The sequence below is a fragment of the Buceros rhinoceros genome, unplaced genomic scaffold (genome assembly GCF_000710305.1).
Source record: "Buceros rhinoceros silvestris isolate BGI_N320 unplaced genomic scaffold, ASM71030v1 scaffold473, whole genome shotgun sequence".
NCBI classification, from domain to species: domain Eukaryota; kingdom Metazoa; phylum Chordata; class Aves; order Bucerotiformes; family Bucerotidae; genus Buceros; species Buceros rhinoceros.
In genome coordinates, this window is record NW_010405195.1 from 9,189 (window position 1) to 29,104 (window position 19,916).

At 44.6% G+C, this 19,916-nt stretch overlaps 1 protein-coding gene across 1 annotated transcript in view; it reads right to left on the reverse strand.

Moving 5' to 3' along the window:
- FCHSD2 (FCH and double SH3 domains 2) overlaps positions 1-19,916 on the reverse strand; it is a 144,475-nt gene that overhangs the window by 5,679 nt on the left and 118,880 nt on the right. Inside the window, exons 12-14 of the mRNA XM_010133623.1 lie at positions 19,268-19,372; positions 5,006-5,167; positions 509-643 (exon numbers count right to left, since the gene is read on the reverse strand). Coding sequence (XP_010131925.1) covers positions 509-643; positions 5,006-5,167; positions 19,268-19,372 — 402 coding nt within the window. The remainder of the gene's footprint in view (positions 1-508; positions 644-5,005; positions 5,168-19,267; positions 19,373-19,916) is intronic.

Consider the following 19,916-nt stretch of genomic DNA (forward strand, 5'->3'; position numbering starts at 1 on the left):
TAATGCCGTTGGCCTTCTTGGCCACCTGGACACACTGCTGGCTGCTCTTCAGCTGCTGTCACCAACCCCCCCGCCCCAGTCCTTTTCCCTGGGCAGTTTCCAGCTGCTCTTCCCTGAAGCACTGCAGGGGGCTGGGGTGACCGCAGGGCAACACCCGGCACATGTCCTGGTTGACCCGCAGCCCATTGGCCTTGGCCTATTGATCCAGCCTGTGCAGACGCCCCTGTGAAGCCTCCTGAGCCTGAAGCAGATAATTCATTCAGGGAGTTCAGTCCTCTGCTGACCTGTCAGTCAAATGTGTTTTGTAACTCTTTGGGTTTTACACTGCTGCAGTTTTCACAACTAGATGTTGGATATATTTAATGCGCACTGTGATTGGGGCAAATGCTGACATTCTACCCCAACCTCCCACAGGCACAGTCACATCTATTATTTCATGTTACATCTGTTATTGTGTTTGTTGCACAATGCATTTTTCTAATAAAATAAAATAAAAATAATCACCAACCTTATATGAATAAACAACTTTGCAGGTGAGAGGATAATTTCTTAGAGTACCAGATGGACTAGAACTACTGTCATCAAAAACATCCATGCTGTCGTCGAACTCTTCACCTTCTTCTTTTTCCATGTCAGCATTAATCTATTAAATCAAATTAAATTTGGTGTTGTACCATCAAATAAAAATAAGTGAGGAAATAACAATAAAAATTAATAGATCGCTATTTTTCAGTGTGGTTATTTTTTTCCTATTTATGATGATTGAAAACGGAAACACACACACAAAAAAAAGACTAAATAATATTCAACATACGATTTGAAAGAACATCAGGAAAACAGTCATCAACTACAGCAAACACAGGGAAGGAAAAGAACCGCTGACATCAAATTCCATCTTGGCTTCAAGCACAGACCCGTGGACTTCAAAAAGAAGATGTTGGAAGCTCTACCTCAATGGCTGGACAGTTCTTTATTTTTGACCTATGCAGTTAAACAGTGACTAATGGGCTTTGGAGGTGCCACTTCAGAGGCATAGCAAATAGTTTAATGGAAAAAAGAGCCACTGAGAATTTACATGGCTAAAAGATTAACGGACTGTGACGGCGAGTTCTAAAATGAAACTGCAGTGGAAATACCGAAACTTGAAAAAAGAATACGAAAGAAGAGTTCTGTACAATCTATTGTGTTCAGGACAATAGATTTGCTGCGGGTTATTAAGAAAAATAAATCCTTGGAGCAAGGACGATGATCAAAAACGAGCTCTAGAAGTTTAAATCAGAACTTTAGTGAATACACTGGAAAAACTGAAGTTTCTGTGAATGCAGGTTGACATGAGCTACGCTTTGGCCTTGCGCCTGGGCCTGATTTTGAATAAACACCTTATCTCATGCGAAAACAGGCGAGTCTTGCACATCAAAGGCAACTCTGTCAGGTATTTGCCATCTTCCCTTTATTTATTCCTTTGAATCTGGAATTTGGCATGAAAAATAAGAGGCTGATGAGTCGGCATGAAGTTTGGCTGAGACCAAACCACACTCTGCAGGCTCTCTAAGCCAGCCAGCTCTGTGTCTCTGCTCTGTAACACCTTTCCTTTTCTAGACCTGCAGTAGAAGAGCACACAGTTTCACTATTTTCTGACTTAAATGAATTTTTATGTTACAATTTCTAGGCTACGTCCTCATAATTCGTAGGAGATTTTCCCTGCTCGTTTTCATTCTGTTGCTACTTAAATGCGCTCATGGATGTTGCAGTAACAAAAAAATCCCTGTCCTGCCTAGCTGAAGCTTTGAGATATCACCACCCAACTACAAATTAGAGCAAATTTAAGGTTTTTCTCTCCAGCTGCCTTTTGCTGAGAGAGGTCGGTGTCCCAGCAGCCCAAGAAAAGACGTGTTCAGGGAAATGGCATGTCTCACAGCTAGAAAGACTTGTTCACAAAATGTCTGGTCCCACTTTTCTAACATACATTCTAAAATGCATTTTATTTTTCAGTCTGTGGGCTGCTCAAACTGCTTGGATAAAATCATTGTCCAAGTAGGGCCACAAAGGGAAAACAGGGTGATTGATACAGAAGATGTAGCAGTTGGTTTCATAAAGCTCATCTGTCTGCAGAGTCTGGGGGTGAAAAGCAACGTAAGCAAAGAATAAATATGTGAGACATGATTATGCTGAATACGGACCAGTAACCTGAGAGCTGAAAGATGCTTTAAGATGTGAAAGATGTTACTGTTAAAAGCTGCTACATCCCTTTCCAGGTAAAAGCATCTATTTTCCTCTCCACAGTGAAGGTACCAACTACGAACTTCACTTCCAGCTTGGCAGTCCTGTACTTCCACTGCACATTTCTTACAACTGTGCTGCTTCCAGCCCCACAAGCACAAAACACAGCCCCAAACCCACACAGACATTATCCTCTCCTCCTTCCCTGAGTAAGGTACATGGTTTTTCACTATATACGTCTTGCAGGCAGCATAAAGGTTTCTCAGTGACGTTAATATGTATGAGCAGCATTGCATATGTTCTCCATTAAAATTCAAAATGCCCATTAACTTTTTTGGACATGTGCAGTGGAAAAAGCAGAATGTGTTTCTTCCCAAGAATATGCATTTCATCCTTATATCGGAAAGGGCCCCAGCAATGCCGGCAGGGTGGAAGCCCTCTGCTGGGAGGCCAGGGGAGAGAGTTGGGGGTGTTGAGGCTGGAGCAGAGAAGGCTGCGGGGAGACCTTAGTGCGGCCTGTGAGTGCTGCCAGGGGCCTCTGAGAAAGCTGGGGAGGGGCTTTGGATCAGGGGCTGCTGGGACAGGACAAGGGGTGATGGGTTCAAGTGGAAGAGGGAAATTGAGACCAGAGAGAAGGGAGAAATGTTTGATGCTGAGGGTGGGGAAACCCTGTCCCAAGTTTCCCCTGAGAGGTGGGAGAAGCCCCATGGCTGGCCCCACTGCAGGTCAGGTTGTACCTTGGGTCTCTGAGCAAGCTGCTCTAGTTGCAGATGTCCCTGCTGACTGCAGGGGGTTGGACTGGATGAACCTGAAAGGTCCTTTCAAGCCAAACCATTCCATGATTCCATGTAAGTCAGCTGACTGGAGCAGTGATGGGATATTAACTCCTCCAGCTTGTTGCATTAATGTAGCAGGTGAAATAAATACAGCATCGATGCTTTCTTCTTTTTAGCTCTTCCAAATAAAATATATCAGAAGCTTTGCTTAACAAATTACGTCACAAGCACCGGCACAAAGAGCTGTGCTGGCTTCTGGGCATTAAACACTGTCTGTTCTGCAGGATGACGTGAACGTGCCGCTGTTCAGACGCTGTAGTAATTCTTTTCATAACTGCAAGCAGCATAATTTCAGTAACAGTTCTAAGAATTCTACCCTCAGGCTGTCCTCATCTGGCCTGCCAAGGTCAACAGCATGGTTTGTTACATGGGAGCGTACGTAAGTGTGAAAGGGGAAAATAAGCATCAGAGTTGAACCTCCCACGCTGTGACATCTGCTGCCTCGCCAGGGACTGGCGGGGCCAACCATGGGCACGTCTGATGGGACAAAGAACAAGATACTGGGCATGATCCAACACGCACAATGGGAAGTTAAAGGAGGTGGAGTACAAGAAGAAAGGGAAAAAACCCACTGTTAAACACAGCTACGTCACATGTCCTTGTCTATCCTGCTACAAAGGATCTGAAATGAAACTTGGCACAAGAATTCCTTTGGGATCTGGGGATCCGCATACAACAGCGTCAACCTCTAATTACAATCCTGAGCATGGGGATGAGGAGACAGAGCCTGCAGAACGGTGACTGTAACAACCTCCGCTGCAGATCACCGTCACTGTGTTTGAGCTCTGCGTGTAACGTCCCAGAATAAACGTCCTGACACCCTGAAGGAAGCAGAGAGTGGATTCAGGAGGCTGGGGATTTGATTTTTGAGCTCAGGTTGACATAGATGGAAATAGCTATACATCCAAAAACACTGTAAGGGAAAGGTTCAGGCAGAAGCTTGATTCAGCTATTTAGTTTTGAAATGTATCATTCTTCAGGGGTCAGAGGGAAGGAAAACAAGAATTTGCTTTTTTATTCTTTCCTGAATTACATAAAAATGTCCTAAACAGATGGGAGATGTCGCCGGCCTGTTTTGCAACAGACATTGCAGAAGCAATTAGTCTCACGTACAACTGAATAAAAAATCATTGCCATGATCAAAGGTGCTTTTAAATTCAATTTTGGGTAAACAGGATGACATTTTTCAGAGAATCAGCGTGACTTTGGACAAAGCCAGACATACTCACCAGTCGAACTGACCAGCTGAATGCGGATGAAATGCAGCAGCGATCAGGTTCAACTTCTTTATTGCTTTAAGTGAAACTAGTTGTTCGTATAGAGAATGCCAAATATTTACTGTATCTCGAATGTCAGGGCAGTATCTTGCAGGTGAATAGTGGTAACATCTACATTGGTGACAAACCTTTGAGAAAACACCTCACCCTGCTCACAGGAACGGACGGGCTGTCCTCCAAAGCCTCACACAGATTTTTAATGAATTAAATTCTCATCTCAAATACCCAAATCAATTTGCAAAACAGGCATTGCTCTCCCAATGCCTTTCATTCCCATCTCTACATCGACTCTTGAGAAGCTGATGGAGAATCTACAGGTTTCTAAACATCAGGAATAATGAAACCTTTCATCCAAGTGGCTCCGATAACACCCTGAACTATCAACGAACCTTCAAAGGAACATGCAGACTTTTTTCTTTTCAGGAGGTGGCAAATAAATGTGCTGGCACTTATCCAAGGTCAGAAAAATCAATCTAAATTCAGCAACAGAACCCAGAAATCCTTTTTTTGTTTGTTTGTTTGGGTGGGTTTTTTCATGAAATTAATGACATTTTACATGTTTCAGCCATATAAAGCTCCAAGATTTTCCCAATTAGCCAAAACCCAACCAAATATTAGCAGTTTTGGTTTGTAGTCAATATTGTTAGGAGACAAGGTGAGGTCTACACGTACCAGGTGTGAGGAGCCGTTGTTGGTCACTGAAGGCAGGCTTGCCCAACGCTCATTTTCCAGCTCCTCCATCACTTGGTTCATCGCGCTTTTCAGCCACGTATCTACGGACACTCCGATCTGCTTCAGCAGATCGAGCCGGGCTTCTGCTTTCAGCTTAATTACCTGCGGAAATAAAGAGGCGTGAATTTCTTTCACAGTTACATTTCCCTCCTTGCCACGAGTCAAACACCTTCTTTCCTGACCCGCCAGTTCCTCAGGTAGCTCCAAAAGCTGCTCCACAAGGTAACGAGTGCAGTTCTTCATTTCCTTGCCTGCAGGAACATGCAGTGAGCCAAGGGACAGGGCATGGTTTTTTGGAGATGTAGGCACAGCCCCTTTCGCAAGGGGGTTGTTTTTAAAACAACATTTACTAGTTTATGTGACTTTCTATTCATATATTCCAGTGGTTGGTTAGTGTTTCAGACTATTTTGGGCATTAGCAACACTCTGGGGCTGCAGACCCTGGACACCCTTTTGGCCGCTGACTAAATTGATGTGATACACAAATAAATCCGAAGTGACACCCCCCCAAATGAGGCTATTTTCCATCAATGCTTGCCAGACATCACAGGAAGCTGATGTGTTATGGAAACAGAGTAGCTTAGTCATTCCAAAATTCAGTAAATATCACACTTCAACAAACAGCTTCAGGATTTCTGTCTTTAGAACAGAATGAAAATTTTGGTTTGCTGACAGTTGGGTTCACTTCAGCAGCCTGGAACGCTTGCTGGGCGGCAGAGCCAATGCTCGAACAAACTCATGGCAAACCACCACTCCGAAGCAAATTATTTAACACTAAATGGAAGGAGTGGAACGAGTACCAGGAAGAAACTCAGAAATTCAAGAAAATCAAACTCCGGAATTTCAAACATTGCAGCAAAAAGTGGGGGACAAACCTAGGAATAAAATCGAGGGTATTTTTATCCAGTAGAGCCGTATCATCTTCCTGCTGCACTTGCTCATCAGAGGAATGAAAATCAAGTGATTTACCAAAGATCCTTCAGTGAGTCACTACCAGAAAACCACTGAACCACCCTGGAGTTCCTTCTGCATTTCCTTTCACAGCATTGTTCATCCTTAGCATGTTACTGTGCAAGTAGCAGATTTTCACCTCCTTTCTTGCCCCTCCACAGGAATCAGAATTTCAGCATTGCTGCTGGTGTTGACACAGCACCTTGTCAGCAGCAATGGGAACCCAGCCAGAATAGACAGGTCCAAGCAAAAATCAGAGGGATTACACGTACAAAATCCTGTGTTGAGATGAAATAATAATGGTGGTTTTCTGGGTTTTGACAGGCTGCTGCACTTTACTATCATCCTTCTGTTAAGAAGGTAAGTCAGAAAATAAATTACTGTAATTGTCATTCATCTGAACCTCAAAACACAGATCCATTTTCATCACAGAATCACAGTTGTTTAGGTTGGAAAAGCCCTTTTCAGCATCTCCAGACCCCCATTCCCCCAGCACTGCCAGGGCCCCACGAACCCCTGGCCCTCAGCACCACCTCCACACCGCTGGCAAACCCCTCCCGCCATGGGCACTCCACCACTGCCCTGGGCAGCCTGGCACACGCCTGCACAACCCCAACGGGCAACCAATGGCTCCACGAACCCCTGGCCCTCAGCACCACCTCCACACCGCTGGCAAACCCCTCCCGCCATGGGCACTCCACCACTGCCCTGGGCAGCCTGGCACACGCCTGCACAACCCCAACGGGCAACAAATGGCTCCTCAGGGACAGCCTCAACCTCCCCTGCAACAACTGCAGGACGGTTCCTCTCGTCCTGGCGCTTGTTCCTGGGGAGAAGAGTCCAACCCCCACCTCATTGCTTCAGGATCAATGCCCCCAGGTGCCTCCACCACTCCTCAGTACACTTGTGCTCCAGACTCTGCTCCAGCTTCGTTGCCCTTCTCTGGCCACTCTCCCATCTTCTTAAAACTATTTGCAAAGGTGACTTTAAACCTGTTTCAAACTACTTTTAAGAGATATTATTTTTAATCCCCTTTAGAAGAAAAGTTTTTTCTAAAAAGTACATAAATGCCTAAGGTAAAATTCATTATGTGAAATGTATCGTCGCGTGGGTACAGCTCCATGCACACGCTCTCCCACATGCTCAGATATGGAGACCGAAGGATTGGACATGTTTGAGAAGTATTTCCCATGGGAAAAGCCAAAGCCACTGAGGCAAGTGAAAGTTCTACCTCTCCGTGCAAGTGGTCTTCAGGTGAATGATTAATATGAACTGTAAATACTGCTTGTATAGCCGAGAAAATGAGGGAAAATGTAAAACCTATTAATATGCATCTCGCTACTTCAGTCAAGAGTCAGAAAACATTTATTTAAAAAGACTAAGAAGTCCAAAGGTGGATCCACACATCAGCAGTTACACAATTGTGGCATCAAACATCTTGTGAAAACCTTCTCATTTGGCACGGCCCAAGCCCCAATCCGAAATCTTTACAAATATTTACAAACGCGATGAGAAGGTCTGGAATTCAAAGTGTTAGATGGTGTTAGGGGTTCGGAGTTCCAGGGGTGAATGCAGGAGGCGTTTTATCCCTTTACTGGTCTTAAAAAGGCAATTCTTCTCACTTTTAGCCCTTTTGCCCCTACTTATATTCATTTGTATATTTTAAAGCTGTAAGGACATGGAAACAAAAATATTTTTAATTACTCATTAACCCTTTCTTTGGAAAATCTTGCTTGAGGAGCATGGATCAAACTGAGAAGCAGATTTCTCACTGTTTGAAGCCAAAGAGGGAGCACACCACAGCACCCAGTGAGGGTGAGCGCAGATCCTGCCTCGCACTCAGATGCTCCTACACCCAGAGGAACCACCTGATGTTGGAGCACCATCAGCTCGAACCTTTTATCACGTTCCCAAGCCTTCATGAATAAATACACACTGGGGCAAAGCAGCCAACCCCTAACTGGTCTTTATATCCCAACGTTACACCACGAGGACTTGCCGTTAGCCTTCCACAAGAGCTACCTAGGAAACGAGCACTCAGTTGTGTTGCTGTTTCACCTTGTTATGCAATTTCCAGTTAGTTTGAGTTATGCAACAGCAACAAACACAAACTTGTACAAACCTGTTAGGTAAAATAAACGAACTGCTCCAAGCCCCTTGACCGCACTCGCTACAAGTCAGGAGAGAGTTTTTAATTCAAGGTTCCGGGTGGATCCAATTGCGTTACCCAGCTCTATTTACATATCATTGTATTAACAGTCAACAAATATTTGTTCCAAACCACAAATGTTTTGAGTTTCATCCCGCTGAGGACCAGCCATAAAAGCATTTAGGTCAGGCCGGCACTTATCAGATGTGTAAGGCTATTTACAGGCACACACATACATATTTTTACCTAAATAATTGCACTGGGGACCAGGGTTGGCAGCTTCCTACCTAAGTGAAAATAAATAAAATACCAGACAACAATATAACTTGATAACTGTTTCTGACACAGGAAGAGCTACATATGAATGGGGAGAGACCTTTGATCAGGGTCTGTTGGGACAGGACAAGGGGTGATGGGTTCAAGTGGAAGAGGGAGATTGAGACCAGAGAGAAGGGAGAAATGTTTGATGCTGAGGGTGGGGAGACCCTGGCCCAGGTTGCCCCAAGACGTGGAAGAAGCCCCATCGCTGGCCCCATGTCAGGTCAGGTTGGCCCTTGTGTCTCTGAGCAAGCTGCTCTAGTTGCAGATGTCCCTGCACCCTGCAGGGGGTTGGACTGGATAAGCTTGGAAGGTCCCTCAAACCCAAACCCTTCTGTGACTGGATGATACTTAAAAATACGAGCACTTTGCTCAAATATTGCTCTAAGTCAGTTGGGGTTTGATGCTTTCATTATACCGGAATAAAATATTAAGTAAGAGGGGAAACAAGGGATCACCTGGGGGAAACACTGTTGTTTTCAGCAGCATCAGGTCACGCAACCAGTTCTTCTGGGTGTCCAGCCAGGCACAAGGTTGGCCTTGTTCCCTCCAATAGATCATCTATTTCAAATTAAAAACTGAACCAGGCTTTCATCATCAATTTTCCCTCTCAACCAACTGGGCTCTAGCAGTCCTAGCTCAGGCCGTCCTCCCTGACCAAGTGACCTCCACTGACAGAAGCTTGTAGGCTTGAAAATATTTGAACTCCAGCCACCACTTACATTCCCAACAGTAAAAGCACCTCTAGGAAGGCAGCCAAGTTTCGAAAGCCCAGGAATGCTGGAATCCTGCACTCGCTCTGAAACCTGGGGGCTGCCCAAATTTCATTAAGTGTCTTTGTAGGGGAAATATTTCCCTATTTACCAGTGAAATTGCCATTTGCAACTACATTTTACCAATCACTGTTTAATAGCTGAGGCCTGGGGTATCTTTACAGTGATTTAAACACCTTCAGCCACCCACAAAGTTTACAAACAGCCGTCTGGGTGGTTCCTGCTTCTCTTTCGCCCGAGCTGGGGGTAGGTTAGAAGATAAAAGGAAAAAACCTCCCAAGTTTTGAAAGCTATAAATATCGTTATCTATTTCTCATATCGCTGCTCTACGTGGAAGAAGGCAAAGCTTTGTTTATTTACTGCTCCAGCCTTAATTAAGCAAAGGCTTTAGGGTTACGAGGCCCTTAAAGTTGGTTATAAGGTGTTGGGATAAAAAGCAAACAGAAATGCAGCAAAGCTGAGTTCATGTGGTCCCTTTAAATATTTTGCTTTATGATTGTTCCATCGGATTTGGATGGAGTTGCTTGAAAACAGAGTTACTTTATAATCCATGATTTTTCAGGGTGCGGAACAAGATCATGACCCCTGATCATCACAGACCCCTGTGCTCCTTGACCTGTCCTAAACCCACCTGAAACCCACTGCCCAGCCCCTATTTTTTCTCCCTAAGAATTCTTACTATTTATTTTAGAGAAAGGTTATACCTATGGGCATGCTCAGATATGAAAACTGAATTAAATTAGGATTACAAGTAGACCTAAACAATAAATATTTTATTCCACTGGGATACTTTCTAGAGGCAGAAACAAAATCATTAGCACGCTGGACAGACTCATTTGGCAAATCATTTTAACTAAGAAGAAAGCAACACAAAGAGGGTTTGTCAAAACACTCTGGAAAAATATGATCTTTATTTTTTCCCCCCATTTAGAAACATTTATTTTAAAATTCTGGGCTTTTTATAATTTAAAAGGTATTAAAATGAAATAATTCTCTTAATGAAAAACAACACATCTTTTAGATTTGGGGCCAGCAGAATTATTTGCTCAGTGACAGCTAGAAGTTACTGTGAGTACATAAAAAACAAGTATTGGAATGCCACAAATTTCTCAAACTCCAGTGAAAGGGCTCCCCTGCAAATCAGCTTTAAATTTCAGTCCAGGGCTACTGAAGTGGAGACACAGGAGTGATTAATAACAGAGTCATTTCAGTTGCAAGAGACCTTTCAGCTCCTCCAGTCCCCCCGTTCCCCCAGCACTGCCAGGGCCCCACTGACCCCTGGCCCTCAGCACCACCTCCACACCGCTGGCAAACCCCTCCAGCCATGGGCACTCCACCACTGCCCTGGGCAGCCTGGCACACGCCTGCACAACCCCAATGGGCAACAAATGCCTCCTCAGGGACAACCTCAACCTCCCCTGCAACAACTGCAGGACGGTTCCTCTTGTCCTGGCGCTTGTTCTTGGGAGAAGAGACCAACCCCCACCTTGCTCCAACTTCCTGTCAGGGAGTTGTTGAGAGCCAGAAGGTCTCCCCAGAGCCTTCTTGGCTCCAGGATCAACCCCCCCAGGTCCCTCAGCCATTCCTCAGCACACGTGTGCTCCAGACCCTGCTCCAGCTCCGTTGCCCTTCTCTGGACATGCTCCAGCCCCTCAAGGTGCTTCTTGGAGTGAGGGACCCAACCTTAACCCAGGATTTGAGGTGTAGCATCCCCAGTGTCCTCAGTCTGGGGGGGATGATCCCTGCCCTGCTCCTGCTGGCCACACCAGTGCTGGGACAAGCCAGGATGCCACTGGCCTTCTTCACCACCTGGGCAACCCAGGAAGCTCCACGTACACGGCCTTGGTGACGATCAGGGTGGGAAGTCCTCCATGCTAAAACCTCCCCAATCAAAAAGAAAAAGTCCCATTCAACACAATCCACTTTAAGTTTTGACCGAGCTTGAGCTCAGTCTTGAAAGAGAGCCTGGAACCACTTGCTCCTATGAATTCACCTGGCCAGGCGTGAAAACTCCAAATCTCGCACTTTTTGTGCACCAGCTAGAGAAAGACCTAATAAATGACATTTTTCAACACAATCCTGAGAGGGTTTTTTAAATGGGAGGATGGGTGGGAAGTTTCTACAGATACTATAGCAGAGTTAGTTAATTTATATGCTAAATAACCTGCATGGAGTTAAATCATATGAGATTAGGGTGAAACAAACAGGAAATGAAATGCTGACACAGATAACATGTCTCGAGAGCACATGTCAAGGTTCAGAAAGCAGAGGTGAGGCTCTGGATGAAGAAGAGCCCATCTGCATAGCTCCAGCCCAACTGTCAGGTGGCTTTCTCCCAAGCTGAAGCACATAAAAAGATGAGAGATTCTTAAATGGAGAAAGCAGGTGGTGGGGAAGGAGATGGAGAGTGGATGAGACAGCTTTGAAGTAGTTTGTAGGGTTTAAGAAGTTGTTCTCAGGCTACTGGTAATGGGACTGAGTGGAAATGATCCAAATTCTCTAAGTGGAAAATGAAATGTATATAAAATGTACAGGACTCTTGAGTTGCAAGACTCTTGAGTCCTGGTAATGATCACTGGCTCTTAACATAGTGAAAGGTGTTGTACACATTTCATAGTCAGACGATTCTGTAAGATTGAAGCACAGGCTGGACTGGAGACACCCTTGCAGCCTCTAACCTAAACGACTCTGTGAAATGACACAACTTTCTAACCAGAGGTTTAAGGAACTGAGCTGGATTTGAGGTGTGATCCACCTTTCAAAGTAAATGAATACAAAAAAGGACAAAAATAAAATCTAAAAAACAAGCAACATCAATATTCTCGTAGCCCAGACTCATCGTTGATCCTTTTACCAAAGAGACCTGGGAGATAGTTTCCTGCCTGAAGTCCTACAGCAATTATTCTTTACCTCAGCAATAATTAAAGTCATGATGAGCACCATCTGTAGGATGTTTTCAGAATGACTTATCCATCTGTGTCCATATATAAGGATATCTGGCCTTCACAGTACATTGGGATCTGTGAGATATACAATCTGGCTCTTCAGTTGACAATATTCTTCCAGCAATCCCTACGACTCTATTTCACCACTAGCTTCAAAACATCTCTGTGTTTGTCCCCGCCTCTTCGTCCCACCAAATACCTTCCTCTGCTCAATGTACAGGCTGGTATTTACACAGTAACATAACAAGGGCTCTGGTGATGTTCCTCTCAACGACAATACTCTTGTCTCTGCGGATATCCTCACAAAACTGCTGTTCACCAAAAAAGTCCAAAATTCCTGTGGATGTCGGTGGTGTTGTTTTAGGCCAGCCCTCACCTGCCGAGCCGGAAAGACTAAGAGCTCCTACAAATCTCATACTGAGAAGGCAATCTGTTACTCAGCACAGATCTCCCAAGTGTATGTTCCCTGAGCAAAACCAGAAATGGCAGCAAATGACATTTTACAAATTCAGCTCTTCTTGGGGGGATGGTAGCTTTGTTCTTCCATTTATTTTGGTGAAGTGCATGGAATTAGCTTTTCTCACGCTGCTTACACTTGGAAGTTGAAAGGTTCAGCTTGGTGACAATACCAAGCTGAGTGGTGTGGTAGACATGCCTAGAGCAATGGGATCCATCCGGAGGGACCTAGATGAGCTGAAGAAGCAGGTCCATGTGAACCTCATGAGGGTCAACAAGGACAAGGGCAAGGTCCTGCCCTTGGGTCGGGGGCAAGCCCCGGTATCAGCTCAGGCTGGGGATGAAGGGCTGGAGAGCAGCCCCCAAGAAAAGAACTTGGGGGAGAAAAGCTGGACAGGACCCAGCAACGTGTGCTCACAGCCCAGAAGCCACCCATGTGCTGGGCTCATCCCCAGCAGCGTGGGCAGCAGGTGGAGGGAGGGGATGCTGCCCCTCTGCTGCGCTCTGCTCTGCTCTGGGGAGACCCCCCTGCAGTGCCGGGTCCAGCTCTGGGCTCCTCAGCACAGCAGAGCCAGGGAGCTGCTGGAGCGGGGCCACAGGAGGCCCCAGCAATGCTGGCAGGGTGGAAGCCCTCTGCTGGGAGGCCAGGGGAGAGAGTTGGGGGTGTTGAGGCTGGAGCAGAGAAGGCTGTGGGGAGACCTTCGTGCAGCCTGTGAGTGCTTCCAGGGGCCTATAAGAATAAGATGAGGACAATCTTTTTATCAGGACCTGTTGTGACAGGACAAGGGGTGATAATTTTAAACTAAAAGAGGGAGATTGAGACCAGAGAGAGGGAGAAATGTTTGACGCTGAGGGTAAGGAGACCCTGGCCCAGGTTTCCCCGAGAGGTGGCAGAAGCCCCATCCCTGGCCCCATGTCAGGTCAGGTTGTCCCTTGTGGCTCTGAGCAAGCTGCTCTAGTTGCAGATGTCCCTGCTCCCTGCAGGGGGTTGGACTGGGTGAGCTTGGAAGGTCCCTTCCAACACAAAGCATTCTACGAAGATCACACAAAAAACAACAGAATCGTTGAATCGTGCTACATCTGTCTGAGATACAGCAGGACCAGAGGCAGCATATGAGTAATAGATTGGTTCCTAAGATAGAACAGGAGCCCAGCCAGCAAATACAACTGTTATGACAGCACAGTAATAAATATTCATAGACAAATACAAGGGGAAGGAGAAAACAGGCCTCCATTTACAATTAAAACTGGACCTACGCTTCGGAACTAATCAAATGAAGTAAACAGCACCATAATGAGTCTTAATCAAACCTTATCTGGTACAAATAATCTCTGGAGAGTTGTAGATACTGAATGATGAGACAAAACACATCCCCCTATAATTAAGTGGAAGTAGGATTAATTGCTGTGGAGGCCCCAAGACCTTCTTTGAGCACAGACCTGATCACAAATGGGAAATCTCCTGTTCTCATCGAGAAAAATTATGTCAGCCCTGGGAGCACCGACACTGCGTGGTGAGACAACGGGCCATCAAAGTACCAGAGTCTTTAGCTTAATAAAGACAAAATGAGCTGAGAGGAAGAATTAACCCATCCTGAGGGTCCAGGCTGCAGGCTGCAGGAAGGCTTACAGATCCAAGGAGATAGCTTCAACTTCTGCCTTCCTTATTTCTGCAACTCATCACTGGAGATAGTCAATGTTTGTCTCCAACAGTTTAGAGATGAAGGGACACAGGCAGTGGGGCCCTGAAAGCTCTTTCAAGGCAAATCAGATCTATCCAGTTGTGAAACACCAAGCAACCTTCCATAGTTGGCACAGAAATGAAAGCTTAAAATACAGAAGCTTAAGTTCAGGTACCAGAGTTGGTTCAGTAAGTGCAAAGAAGCTACAAGAATTGTTTATTTTCTCAAATCATTTGAATTTCGAAGCATCTGACCTCCTTTACAGATGATGCTTGAATTGTGCCACCTTTGGTTTGAACAAGCACGCTCTGCTCTCTGACCTTGTCTCTATCAGAATCCAGCCCTGACACAGCAGGGGTTAAACGCGACTTTAACAAGGATGAAACTCCTCTGGATCTACACTCCATGGTGGAGCATTAACCACAGTCAGTTTATCACTCTGCCAGTGCCAGAGGTATTATCCGACACATTCTAACATTTCCTTTAAAAACAAGTGAGCGAAAGAAACAAAAAAAATTTAACAAAACAGAAACATTCCATTTTTAAGAAGAAAATATGTCTTCTGGCAACCAGTTGCAGTCATTGCGTATCATCTGCCATGAATCAAATGTTCAGGAGCACTCTGGTGTAAGCTGTATTTTCTCCCAAACTTCAAGCAAGGAGTCAGCTCCCTGAGACATCACAAGGAAAAATATCTCCTACCTCAGAGCGAAAAAGATCAGAAATAACCCACTGAGCTGAGAATGTGCCCATCCAAGGTTTTGTGTTCAGGCACCACATCTTGCAGGAGACAAAAAGCTTTGGTTTCTCGATAAGGGAAGGGACACTTCAAGCTCACCCAGTCCAAACCCCTGCAAGGAGCAGGGACATCTGCAACTAGAGCAGCTTGCTCAGAGCCACAAGGGACAACCTGACCTGACATGGGGCCAGCAATGGGGCTTCTCCCACCTCTCGGGGAAACCTGGGCCAGGGTCTCACCACCCTCAGTATTAAACATCTCTCCCTTCTCTCTGGTCTCAATTTCCCTCTTCCACTTGAACCCATCATCCCTTGTCCTGGCCCAACAGCCCCTGATCCAAAGCCCCTCCCCAGCTTTCTCAGAGGCCCCTGGAAGCACTCAAAGGCCGCACTAAGGTCTCTGCGCACCCTTCCTCAACCCTGATCATGACCTTGATATGTCTTGATCCTTTTACTATATTTCTTTGTGGTACATCTGCTTCCACACCCATCGTGCTTGTCGAAAAACACCTAAGTTATCATACATACGGTTCCATTCCTCAGTTCCTCTCAGTTGTATTTCAGAGCAATCAGAGCCTCTGAGGAAGAGGGTGAGATTAATAAATCTATGCTCAATGCTCTGTGGAGAAATCACATTACCAATACATATCATCTCTGAAAGGCTCTAAATCAGTTCACGTTTTATCAGATGGCACAGAGAGACCAGTTTGTCTGCAGAGAATTCAGCAGGCTGGCACTGGAGCAATGGGTCGAGAATGTAAAATTCCCCAGGGAGAAACACGCAATTGGAAGCATCCAGTGATGACCCAAATAGCTTCGCCATGAGAAAGACAAAACTTAATCCCAATGTGCTTGTGAAGTTGTCTTCCCCTTCAGAAATGGTGAAGAAAGAAAAGGAGGAAGAGACTGGATTGGCAAAGGGAAAAGCACCAAATGAGTGGGTCAGGATGGCAAAGTGGGATAGAACAACAGGCATGGTACTCGAGAGGAACGAAAAATAAAACTCATTTCAAGAGAAAACCACAAAATAAATGAAAGGAAGAAATGAGGACACTGCTGAAGGAGGAGGACACACTATCTAACACACCACAAGAGGGGATAAGCCTGTACACAAACACGTGACCCACAAATAACCTTCTAATCAGCACTGCATTAATGGCTTCAAGCACCAGCCGAACACATACACCATCACTTAGAACCAGTAAGTCCTATGCACTCTGTAGGTATTGCAGGTTGAGGCAACCATTGCCTTGAGGAAACTACCTCAAGGGTATGATACTGACACCCTGAAATCCTTGTCATCTTCTCAATGTGCTGTTTTACTCAATGAGAATAAATGGGAGCTTTTCATGCGGGATACTTGACCACTGTCATTGTGGCAACAAACAACAGCACATTAACCAGGCCTTGATGCAGCAAAGTTGCATCGATACCTTCCCTGGTTGTTAAAAAGTAAAACAAAATCTACACGTTATCATCAAACGTTATCATCAGACACGGCCCCAGCACATATCACTCTTCCAGGCACCGTCACAGCAGTACCCACAAGGCTTTGCAGTTGGTAAGATTTAATGTGACAAGGTGATAATGAACTAAATAGTGTCAAAGGGCAAATTACTTTGGGCTGTTTACACAGGGTGCAGCCAAGTACAGTGTCAGGTGACTGTAAAATACCAATGTCAATCGCATGAAAAGCTCTTTGCATGTTTTGGGGACCTCTTCTCTTTTACGTTATAAATTTCACATCAAACTGACTTGCACAGAAAAGACACAAAGCCTGAGTATGATCCTTCTTTTTCCCACTTCCAAATCCTCTTTTTCTGAGTAACATGATGGTGCTGAAAAATCCTTCTCCTTCCTAAGCCAGGTCCCTCCAAGAACGGACTGTTGTGTCCTGTGTTGACACCCTTCTCTCCCCACTTGCTGTGCTGAGAAGCACCTCTTGGAAGGTGGAAGCCCTGAGCTACATTGTGGGTCTCTTTGTCTTGCTTTACTTGCCAGCTGCAGCTTCTTGACCCATAGGCATTGCAGTGGGGTGGGGAAAGGGCTGTTCCACAGCTTACCTGCAGCCTAAACACCTGCCTGCAACTTTACTGCACAAATACCATTCCCCAACCCAACCAGCAGCAATTCCAACTTCACCAGATGCCCTCAAACATGCAGGACTGCTGCAAATGGTCAGTTTTCACATCCCCAAAAGAGTTAAAATTGCATTAGAAAGGAAAACGGTTTTACTCAAAGCTTCCATCTATGAAGATGGATGTTCTATAGAAGAACATCTATGTTCTTCTACAGGCTGTACGTGTGCAGAAATCTCGTGTCTAATTAACAGTTCTGAAATTACTTAAAAATGCCACTTAGAGGAGTGGGGACTAACAAGGGTTGAAGCTAAATGAAGATCAGACCATCCCTAAGTACAAGTGAAGCAGCTCACTGAATTCACCTAGGAGCTTCTCTTGAAAATATATTCTGTACCATAAATACCTTACGTGGCAATACATAAACTCATGCAGTGGTTTACACACAGACCATCCAAAAACTCGGTGACAAATTCATGACTTTGAAATACACACTAGAAAATTTATCAAAAGAAAAGGAAGAAAACCAGTGAAAATTGTCCAGCGCTGAGTTTTCCTACCAGGTAAGTGATTGGTAAAAGCAATGATAAAAGCACATATATATGAATATATATGAATATACGATAAAAGCACATATATATGAAAAAAATCACGTATTCCTGGCCATGGTGTATACACACACACACACACACACACACACATATATATATATGATCTCACCTCTTTTTATTTATATATATACAAAAACTTCCACTTTGTGGCACTTCCCTTCTACCTTCAGTTATATTCAGAGGCTGTGGCCACCCAGCTATTGTCTCAAGCTCTTTTACCTAAATCTCTCCGAAAAGTCAACCTTCCACTGGGGAAAAGCCCTCGTGGGCTGTCAAGCTTCTTTTTTGCCGTGTCTGCAGAGACACGACTGCATTATCCCCGCCTTTGTGCTCTTTGCATCATTCAGACTTGCAAACACTAAAGTTCCAGCCTGATTTTATTTGTAGCTTTTATATTTTTATGTGAGAACCTTCTCCTATTTCTGCTGCTGCTTTTACCTTCCATGCTCATGCTCTCCGTCCTGGCATACATAATCATTAACTACACACACACATGAAGTGCTTTGGAGTATAATCTGGTGGAAACAGTTTACTCAAAATAAAAAGCTAATGAATTTTAAACCCCCTTCTGCTAGGAGAGCACATTCTGGATTTGTTTTACCATGAGAACCTGACCTCTATCACACTAGGAGGAGGAATATTTTCACTGTATTTTCTACCCTCTTGAACTGTGAATCACATCACTAATTACATCAGGTACTCCAAGAATCCAGCGGTATGAGAAGCACTTCATGGAAACAATTACTTCTGCTCTGCAGTTTAATTAAGCAACTCACTCAGCTGAGAACTAAGAGATTAGTTCCTGTGCCTTGCAATAAGTTTTTTGAATCACTGGCCACGAAAACAGGTCACTTTTACCAACCCAGTGCTGGCAGTCAGGTATGAAGCTGGTTTATCTTTTTCATGGGTCTTTCTTAACCCAGCACAGGTCTCATAAAGCTCTGTCACCTTTCCAAAAGTACCTCAGAGTTAAAGTAGAAAGAAATACAACAATTATTTCAAGTGTTTTTCCACCAATGATACAAATCAATATGTATATCAACACCCACTGGAAGAGAAGGTACATCAGCATGTGGCAGTTCCTTCTAGAAGGCAAAAAGCATGAAGATAGGGAGATGATCATCAGTTTCTGGTATCAATTCCTTCAAGCAAAAGGAAACTAGTAAACTTGAGATTGTTTTTTCTCCATTTCAGACAAAGCCCCTGAACAGAATCTCTCTGAACAGAGAGATTCTTGACTTTTGCACGACAACGGAAAACACAGCACGATTAACCACTCCTCATCAGGAGGGTTTTTTTTAATATTACTTTTCTAATCTCGAGTCTTTCATTACGTTGATTCAGTGATTTGAGAAGTATGAAATCAAGAAAACAACAACCTCTTAAAATCCCCTGATTTTTGCTGCTAAAAGCTCCCATTTCCTCCAACACAGTTAAATAGCTGTCACAGAAACCCTTCTGTGAGAAGAAGCTGAACATGCCAAGATGACTTCCTTCTTACCTCAGCCTTGCGAATGCTCTCTCTGGCTTCATCTATCTTCTGCTCCAGTTCCGCTCGGGTTTGCTCAGACATCACAGGCCCGTGGCATTCCAGCTCTTCAAGTGTCTGTCAGAGACAAGAAAACACACCACGGATGCAGTAACTGCCAAGAATTCATTTACATGACAAATATTTATTTATAAATCAGGGAAATTAGTGTTCGATTAGATGCTGGGTTGACCGGCAATAGCCCATTCCCGGCAAAAAGATGATGACCGAGGCAAAACGCCGTTTAAAAGCACAATGTTTCACAAGGAAATTCCAGTTACTCTTCAAGATCTCACGACAGCATGATACTGTGGTATGAATCAACTCATCTACATGTTGATAATTACATATTTTAAATGGGTATGTCGATCCACATCTATGTTATGATGAAAAAGAGCAGCTTAAGATGGAGAAGTTGCTCATGGTGGCCCAGCTGTCAGGGAAGCCAAGACAGGTTTCCTGCATTTGCAGGAACTTTGTGTCCAGGGCAGAATTTGCTCCATCAGAAAAGACATGCTGGCAGAGTTTTTCCTTCACATTTTGGTTACAGACTCGGTTAATACCCTCTGCCTGGTGCTATAACTTCTGGTTTTTTGCTGTAGAGTGAGCCAGGTTCAGAAGA